At 35.9% G+C, this 10,187-nt stretch overlaps 1 protein-coding gene across 1 annotated transcript in view; it reads left to right on the top strand.

The window, feature by feature from the left end:
- LOC104282385 (probable G-protein coupled receptor 125) overlaps positions 1–10,187 on the top strand; it is a gene marked incomplete at its 3' end in the record, with an annotated part of 200,283 nt that overhangs the window by 102,611 nt on the left and 87,485 nt on the right. The window contains exons 8-11 of the mRNA XM_009880474.1: positions 251–449; positions 1,806–1,955; positions 4,789–4,950; positions 9,796–10,011. Of these exons, the coding sequence (XP_009878776.1) occupies positions 251–449; positions 1,806–1,955; positions 4,789–4,950; positions 9,796–10,011 (727 nt within the window). The remainder of the gene's footprint in view (positions 1–250; positions 450–1,805; positions 1,956–4,788; positions 4,951–9,795; positions 10,012–10,187) is intronic.

The following is a 10,187-nucleotide window of genomic DNA, read 5'->3' as shown; positions in this document are numbered from 1 at the left end:
TCCATATATTTTTCCTGAACACCAAACATCTTCCTGGAATTAATGCAGAATTAACGTGTGATCAGCCAGACTCAAACCTGTATAATTTTGACATTTTCCAAGGAAACAAAATAGTTCATGATAGAACAAAATATGGTAAAACTTTAAATAGCCTTTTTTCTCATATATTCTGCATATTGTTGCTATATTGTAAGTTGCCTTTAAATAAGAAGTTTCACGTTGTAATATTTTATTATCATGATTTTCATAGATGGCCCAAAACTTTGGCCGGGATAACTGCTTACCACCCCTGTCTCCAGTATTCATTTAACTCCATTGCCTTTCACAATGGTGCAGAGGAGTCTAAGGCATGGCGTAAATGTAATCGAACTGGTCGATGGGATGAAGAAAACTATTCTGAATGTCCTTATTCACAAGAAGTAACTCAAGTTCTTCATGCTTTTAGTCAGGTAACGTTATGAAATCCAGGGCTTCCTTTCTCTAGTACTGATTGTGTTGAACAGCTCACAAGAAAATGTCTGCTCAACCACAAGCTGGACTTTTAACAAAATCTTTTATTTGGAAGATGATGTGTTTGGTAATTGAAGGTGTAGTAGGAACAAGTGTACAGCATTTATTGCCTTTATTTTAATTATTTTTTTTTCTGGGTGCCTGGAGTCTACATGACCATGAGTAAGGTTGGCAGGGTCATCAGTGCTTCACTTCAGTTCCTTCTTTGTCTTCACCTCATCCATTTTTACCAGAAAGATGTTAATTTTACTCGAAGTCCTGTATCAGACTCTCGTCAGCTGAAATGCCTTTACTCATTGTCATTGTCTATAATATAATTTAAAGAGCTGCAGAAATGAAGCCTACTTTGGAATGCCTTTTCAATGTCTTCCAAAAAAGCAGCACTTAAATGAATTCTTTCAGATGAGTAAAAGGGAGAATGAGATAAAAAAGTAAATGGATAGAAATTAATGATTAAAAGAGCAGCATAATAGGGAACAGCACGGAGGATGGTACAGACCTGTAACTGCCGTACTAACTTTTACCACTTTTAGTTTCCTTGATAATTTCTTCCCATTCAGTAGCGCTAGGTAACACCACAGGAAGTTTATCTTCAGATGTGTTCATAATTAAGTAAGAGTAATTACTATATTAAAAGAGCCAGTGGAATTATAGGTAATAAAAGAATTCTGTTTGGAAGAAAGGTCTCTAGAATCTAATCCATTCTCCTGCTTTAAGCAAGGTAAGCAGTGAGGTTAGGCCAGGTTTCTCAGGGCTTTAGCCATCCACGTCTTTAAAAGCTCTGAGGATGGAGGCTGCACAACCTCTGAGGGTAACCTGTTCAAATTCCTGGCTATCCTCATGGCATAAAAGATTTTCTTCATAACCATTCTGAACTTCTGTTCTTTGAACTTACTACCACTGTCCTTTGTTCTCCCCACATGCACCACTGTATATATGAACCCCCACTGATACTGTTGTCGTCATGATGATCTAAAGATACAGGCAAGGCAAGGTTAGCAGCTTGGTATAATATTTTATGAGGCGAGTTAGTTACAGTCTAGAAAAAGTAGACAAAGTCTTCAAAATTTGTTGGCCTATTGTGGTGGTGTGTTCAGATAACAGCAAGGAATTCTAAGACCTAATGCTCAAGATACATTCATATGCCCCTGAAATGTACGTCCTTGGCACTACTGATGCATGTAACTGCATGTGAAATTATAGCAAGCATTATACAAATGGATGTGGTCTCTAGTTTTTAAAAAAGAATGGAGCTAGCTGATTTATTACACCTAACAATTCTGATGTATTTTCAGATGCACATCAATTTGACAACCGTGCTCGAATTTTCCCGCCAGCTGACAGCCTACACAAGAGGTGCTTCCCACTTTGTGGATAAAATGGATGTAATATATTTGGCTTATATAATGGAAAAGTTAATTGTCTTCGTGGATGAAGTTGAAGATGTAAGATATCTTCTCTATGCTGAAAAAAAAGTATCACTTAGAAGTGAAGTCTTCACATATGGCCCTGTTCTTAATGTATGCAGGCACACACTGAAGAGTAGCTTCTAAAATTGATTGCTGGTTGCAAATGTTCTGCATATACTGTGATATGTTTCTTTATGTCAAAAAGGACAACTAAGCCATCTCACCTGACTGACAAAGGCATTACTGCTTAGGAATAAAAATTGGTTTTCAATAAGCCACTTCTTTAACTTTATTTTTCATTTTAATTTCTACCATGCCTAACATACTAGAATGAACCGAAGGTGCCTCTCCATCTGGCCACTGGAGTTACACATGCTTCTTTTGTTTTCTGCATTTCATCAGGAGGTTTTCACTGAGTTTTGAAAGCATGTATCGCTTCATGTGAAGAGAACATAATGTGTCCTTAAGTACAACTTCCTACAGAAACTTTTTGCAGAATGTATGGTATTTTTACAGGGAAATCTAACCAGAGAATTATGTAAACCCTATGGGAAAAATAGGTTTTTATGGAGAACAGCAATGTTCATCATAGTTTTTACTGTTAATTTTCAGAGTAACTGCTTGCATAAAGATTTCATAGCCTGTAATATTTGTACACATGATAGCTATAGTTAAAACATTTGTTTTCTTTTGGTTTGGCAATGTTCATTCTGTTCTGGCTCTGGGGATTGTAATAGTTAACATTTTAGTGCCAATTTGAGAAAGCCTCCAACTTCAATGTCATCATTATACACCAGACCTAGTGTATTATTAAGTGCTCTCCAAGGATCATGTTTCAAAGCTACAACTATATTTCAGCTCAAAATCCTGATAAGATCTTGCTGCTTCCTGACAAAACAAAAATTTACTGTCCAAAAGAAACAGTTGGATTTATCCATAAAGCCTCTTTGTTTTTTCTAGTAGCTGATGCATTATCTATTAAATGTGAGCACCATCTCTAATCTTTTAATTGATTTCTTCCACTTTTCAAATAGGTTTCAGTTTCTGGTTTTCAGTATCAAAGCATCTCCATCTCCACCACTTATCTCTACATCTCTTTCTTCATAATCCCTTATTGTTTTTGTAATTTAGAACATTTCTGCTAATTTGTCTCTGTGTCCTTCTATTTTACACTTTTTTCTATCTCTCAGGTTCACCAAGTAGGTTCCTCATTCATTGAGCTCTTTACTAACACCCATTTCTTAACTCTCACTCATAAGGTACAAAAGGTACAAAAATACATGTGAAATTAAAATGTCAGTAGTTTTACACACGAAGCTGCACTCATGTAATTATAAATAGGATTGAACTTCATTTCATACAAGGCAACATATGAGCAAAGGTATATTAGTTTGGAATTGACTAGCAGCTGAAAGTACGTTTGTATAAAACCATTAGAAATTAATGAAAATATGTACACAGAGGTTTTCTGTGATTTATCAAAATAATTTAAGAAGCATTTTAGCTAAGCTAGTACAGTTTCTGTACATCTTCTCGGGGGAGTGCCGCTACCAGTCAGCACAGGATTATTCATTTTTGTACAAGTTAGTGGTACTTTGTCCCATCTGTCCCATCCCCTCTCAAACAAGAGCTTCAACAGCTGCACTGGGGACATATTTGTAATGTACTACAACTTTTTGACAGGAAGATATACACATAGTAGCCCAAATTTTTGTATTTTTTTAATGCCATGCCTTTACTCTTCATTAATGCATTTAATTATAATGTAAATTACTTCCTCTCCTTATTTCTCTCCTTTTGTATATTTATAGACTATTGTTCTGCCCTCACTTAGTTATTGCTTAGCTGATTAGCGTATGCTTTAATCTTTTCTCATAAATCACTCCAGTCTCTTAATGTGTATTATTATTATTCATTGTATCAATAACTCTGTTTGTCACATTGTCAAAAGCCATCTAGAAATTATGTTCTCCAAAATAGATTAAATATTACAGGAACAGTCACATAGAATTTCACATATAGTCTCATTATTTCTAATTCCCTTGCAATGCATGTGAAATTTATGTATTTTTTATTGAAAACGCATAACTAACTTCATAACCTCAGTCATTCCTTAAACATTTTCCACCATTGCTGAATTTCTTCTTTCCTGCCCACTGAATTATCTGTGTATTTGCCTTATTTTTCTGTTTCTGTTAGTTTGACTTCTTAGCCTCTTGAACTTTTCTTTAGCTATGTTTCTCTCAGACTTTTTTTCTCTACTTTATACCCTTTTATTGATGCTTATTTGTGACAACCTTGTGTATCTTTGGCATATTTTACCTTCAAAAATAATGGTAATGTTAATTTTGAAATCTCAAGTTTTAGAATCTTAAAAAGTAAATATTTTCATTTCAATTTGAAATGATCACCAAAAAATATTCACAATGATGTTTACTCTTTCTAAATGTAATATACTAATAGAAATTTGAAACACATAGTCGTACTTACCAAAATCTGCAAAATGTCGTTTCGCAAAACAAAGATTTATCACTTTGTGTTAGCCACAAGAGTGAATTAAAATATCCAAAAAAGATGGTGATAATTCCAGGATTCCATTTATCATCCAACGAGAGACTCAATTTTTGTGGTGTATCTTGAAGATAAGCTTTAAAATTGTGACTAAAAACACTTTTCCTTGAAGTCATTTGCACTTTTCCTGGTCTTTATTTTTCAGCTGACTTAATTTTCTTAGTAGAATCCAAACTGTCTTTGAATGAGGTTTACTAAGAGAAATGAGGTGCCTACTTTCAGCTATACTCTTGTGTACTCTTTTCCTATTTTTGTGAGTTTTCCAGACAATACAACCTTTGGGGTTTTTCTCTTCCAGATTGGGGATGCTCTTATTGAAATTGCCAGCAATGTAATGTTGGTCGATGACCATGTGTTGTGGATGGCTCAAAAGGAAGACAAAGCCTGCACCAGGATTGTACGATGCGTGGAACACATTGCAAGTCAAATCCTGACCAGCAATATTCAAGTTATATCAAAGGTATTTCATAAAATTACAAAGCTTTTTGTCAGAATTTATTTTTAAAATGTCATTTTTCTTCACAACTTTTATACCCAACTAGTAAACAGAGAAGCGAGATTGTGTAAACCAGATACACAGCATAGCTGATTTACATAGATTGTGTGATATATTTTTTTTCTTTTCCAGGATTCTATTTGGAGGACCAAAATATTTTTTTGAGTATCACTGGTTGTATTAAAAAGTGTTTTTTCTTGATGTTGATTTATTGTATTTATTCTTACAATAGGCTGTTCACAACACTATCTTTCCAGTGTTCTTACTATTTACTCAGTTTCTGTTGTTTTCACAATAGTAAATGGGTTTATTTTGAAAGGCCTAAGTTGAGTGAGTTAAAATTTTAATAAGAGAAAAGACAACATCCTCCCTTGTTGTCTGAAGATTTTTTGGCTTTCAGAGGGGATTCTAGACAATACTTGCTTAAACCATTCAGAAAATGATCAAAAAAGGTGTGTCTTGTCATAAAGATTACTAATTGGTGATTAGTTTTAGAGTTTTAGAAGCCAGCTGTATGAAATAATTGTTCTTATTCCTTGGCCTCCATCTCCATGAATTTGACATTTAGATACTGAAGGGTTGTCATTTGGATAATGAGAAACTGTCTTTTTGCTAGTTTCAACATCTAAATAGCAGAAATGCATCTAAATCAGAAGCTTGAAACTTATCCTTTTAGAATTTTTGATAAATATTTTAAAGCCTTATCACTCCTTGGGTTCGTTTGCTTGCTGACTGATTTTAAACAACCTTTATTATTTTCTCAATTTTCCACTGCATTTACACAAAGACACTATTTAAAAGTGAATTCAATGCTACGTTAAAAAAAAAAAGGAATTATAGGTTGAGCCAAATAATGTAAGAGCCTTTATTCATTCACTGTATATTTTTAGAAAAGCAGTCTTTCGAACAAAGACAAAAACACATTGGACTGTCTTACTCTCTTCTTTTAGAAGTTTTTTATTTAATTCCTATTTACATAAAAGAATGAAATTTGCTGAAAATATTTATTTATTTATTCATATTAAATACATAGAGACAATAACATGCCTTTTAGAAGTATTTTGCAATGTGACAGCTAGGGGGGCTCTGTTGCTTTATACTTAAATTTCTTTTAAATGTCAAATGCCAAAGGTCTTTTTTTTTCTTGTCACTGCTTCAGGAAGCTTTTGACATTACTGTAAACAGTAATTCTGTGTACTCAGATGTAGATCTGTGTCACTAACCTTTTTGGCATGCTTTATTTTTTTTGCTTCTTATAGGTTGCTGTAGGAGAATTAGTTTACTATTGAGTGCAATTTGTAAATAAACAAAGCTGTGGAATTTTTCTGGTGTCATCTCATGAAATACCAAACACTTCTGTTCCTTTGGGAGGCCAGCCAGCAAACTGTCTCACAGAAATTGCATCTGCTTTCTTTATTTTAAACAACAGCAAATAAACCCCCCGAAGTTTAGGTAGCTGCTAGCTTATAATACGATTCCTGAAAAAAAGGAACCTCTAGAAACTGTGTCAGTATTATAACATGCACATCTGTGTTCCCTATACATTGAAAAGCTACTTGGGAGCCATGACTGTTACTACATCATTTTTGGAAGACAAAAATGTTTTTCCAGCTCCATGAGGTTGTGGAAGGACTAATTTCAAGGTCAGAAAATCACCAGGTTAGATACTTTCATTTTGATCTTCTTAAGTCTGCCTTGCTGTTGAATGGCGCACAAAACACGCCGCAGGAAGAACAGCCCAGAGCAACTTTCAAATACTAGATAATTTCATATGTATATATAAAATACATTTAATTTTTCATTCAATAATCATAGAACAGTAAAACAAAGAAGATGTTATCCTGCTGTATGGTATTCAAAATCTGAGAGAAGTCGTATAGACAACAGGTTCATGCCAGGATGGCCAAGGGCCTCCCCAGGCAAGGCCCCTCTCACAGTCCCCAGCCGGGGAGTGGGGCAGGCCGGGGGCAGCCGGGGGCAGCCCCAGCCCAGGGGCCTGTCCTCAGTGGTGGTGATGAGGCTGTGCTGGAAATGCAAGGTGGCAGATGGAGGTGAGGGTCAGGCCTGGTGATGGTAACCGAGCCCAGTCACAGCCTGGTCGTTTCCAGGCCAGGCCATGTTGGGGATGCCGGCCCCTGGGCAATGGTGGGCCTGGGGCAACAGGGCTGGTGGCCAGGCTGCGATGCAGACACTATGGAGTGCAGATGAGGCCTTGGAGGAGCCTCAGTTTGAGGCCAGAGGGAAGGAACTGGAGGCCCCCTCAGATGCCCCGGGCACAGCCAGAGAGGGAGGGGGTGCCCTGGGCAACTGAAAGCTCTCGGCGTGGATCAGTGTGCCTCAGCACCCCCAAATTAATTTCCCTTCAGTATTTTTCTGAGGCGCTTCTTCACTCCTGCTTTTATTTTATTTCTGTGTATGCACGTCAGGTGTGCAGTTTGAAAAGGAAGACTTCCAGCTGATGATAAAACATATCTCAATGGTCCTCTGTGAGGCACATACAATAGTTTTCAAACCCACCTCTGAAGAGTTTTCACTTCATTCTCCAGTCGGTGAGACTGTCAGGATATTTTAGGCTAATTACAACATGGCTTTTTGTTTGTGCACTCAGGCTTTGCAGCCTTCTGCGCTGCTCTCAGCTTACCCAGGTAACAATCCCCTTTGGCCCTTCTGCTGAGTGGTGCCTTTATCTGAGGTTTAGGAAATGGACACCAAATTATCATTTTCTGTATCTGTACTGCTTAGAGACAAGATTAGCTTGTGGCTTCTCATAACATGTGCCTGACTGTGGCTTGTTTCCATGGATAATTTTGCTCTGAGTTCATCTGTATCCATTTTGTAGCTCATTTTACAATTCTACATAATGAACACTGTTTTGCCTTGCATTTTACCCATCTGTTTCTGTATGCTGAGAATGGCATGTTCACACTGTTTGAACATTGTCAAGCCTTTACAGCTATATTTTGGAGTGGAAAACCCCCAGTGTTTAAATAATTTAATAGTCAAAATTTTAAAAATAGGACTCAAAGTTATGAAATCACTTGAATCCTCATTACAACATTATCTAGCAAACATTTTGTTCACTATCACCTCAAAATCTGAAATAGGGAAGTAGTGTTATGCTCATTCTACAGCAGGAAACACGAAATTAGGAATAATTAACTGGCTTTTCTCAAGATTAAAGAAAACCTGTTACCACACAGGAGTTTTAACTTAGTCATGTAGCTTGATTCCTGCGATATGAATAATAGTATTCTTCCAGCAGTAAATTTTTTAATTCCTTGAAACACTATCAGCGGATGGTACAAAAAATTATCCAAGTAAACCAAGTTTCAGGTTTTAGGAGTTTTCAATAAACAGCCACAGGATTTTTAATACAAAAATTATTTGATTCTTAATGATCTTTGGCATTTTTATTCAAGTGTAGAAAAAAATCACCTTCATGCAAGGACAGAAAAGGTAGAGATTTAATCTAAAAAGAGGATGTTTTAGGAAAATAGAAACAATTGAAAAGAATCTTTAGGCTATTTTTACTTTAAAAGTAAAATACATATTACTTTTATATAAAAAATATACTGAAAGCTTCTGGATTTTGTCTGATTTTGACAAGAAGCAAAATAAATTGTTAATGAGACTTCAGTACTTTCATTTTGGACATATGTAGAATCATCACTGACTGAAGAAGGTGCATTTGAAAACCTTTACATAAGTTCAAAATAGGACCAGCAAGTCATGCACTGAGTCTCATGCTAAGATTTTATTTGTTCTAGTACCATGACTTTTATAGAGTTAGGTTAGCCTCTATCCTGCCCATATTATTTTATGCAAAACTTTTTCTTTAGATTAATTTATTATATGAATTAATGTGATTTTCTTCAGTGAAGTCATTTCTTGTCAGCACAACTCATATGATGCCCCAAATTCTGAAGGATTCACACCAATTTTTACTAGGTGTATTTAAGGTACTTCTGTATTGCTAGCTTGTGTAACAGAAGCAAAGTACAGTAATATAAACCAGTCACATCTGTGCATTTATCCTTCTGATAAACTTGCCTAGTTTGTGGCTTAACTCAGATATTTTTACATTGTAATCAACGTGCAAAATACCTACATGCACAGATCACTAAACAAGATAGGCCTGGAAGCAGAAACCATGTAGTCCAATCAGTGTGGTGCCAGTCTAAGCTAGTCAACCCGATTATAACGAGCTATTTATCGCATGCACAGGACTGTGCTGAAATGACTATACTGGTTTAAGGATACAGATGCGTATCTCTGCTCTGTGCTACAATCTCCATCTAGGCACATCACCCCACTAAAGGGCAGGACAAAGACCTGTAACGTTCTGTTGCATTGAACCATATAGTTGTGTTTAACATCCTAATGGAATAAGATCTGTGTCCACCAAATAGCTAAAAAGCTTTCTGTTTCATTTCTGAGGTACAAAGCATGTCCTTGTTCATTTTTTAAATAATTCCTAATACTGCTGTTGCTAGTTCACTTTATAGCTGTATTGTTTTAAATCAGGATTGATTCCATTGAAGCTGATAATGACACAATTGCAAAACTGATATAATAATAGCTGATATAACTGATATGTGCCTAAAGAAAGCAAATCCACTACGCTGTTGTAGAATTCCAAATCTTTTTTTTAAATAAGTTCTGTTTTCTTTCTTACCCTACAAATATGTATGGAAGTGTGTGCCTGCATAATCCTTTATAGAGTATATACAGTAAATACACAATGCACATATAATAAAGCAATTAAGCTTAATGAGTTAGCAACATATCTGCTTCTCAATGTTTTCACAGGTATCTCGTAATATTGCTCTGGAGGCCTTTATGATCAAGCCATCTAGTTTCACAGGAATGACTTGCACTGCCTTCCAGAAAATATCTGCAAATTCTGACAAGTCGGTGGTGCGCGATTCGGGAAGCTGGGAAGCAAATCACCATCCTGACCTCCATTTGAATTTCAAGTGCAACACTGGCAATCTGAATGGTTCCTTGGTGAATTCTTCTACCAGGGTAAGTCAGTACAGTTGTCAATATAACTTAGCTATTTCATTGGGTTTTCAGTTGTACCTTTAAGCAGAATACTGATTTGGAAAATGTATATTTTATGTGTTGTTAGCATTGTAAACTGGTTACTAATTTCAACATGTAAGTGGCCTTAAACTGTTGTAGCATATTTTATTGTGCTA

This window comes from Charadrius vociferus, unplaced genomic scaffold (assembly GCF_000708025.1).
Source record: "Charadrius vociferus isolate BGI_N301 unplaced genomic scaffold, ASM70802v2 scaffold443, whole genome shotgun sequence".
Taxonomy (NCBI): Eukaryota; Metazoa; Chordata; class Aves; order Charadriiformes; family Charadriidae; genus Charadrius; species Charadrius vociferus.
Note: the sequence above shows the minus strand (reverse complement) of the source record. Positions and strands in the feature narration are given on the sequence as shown.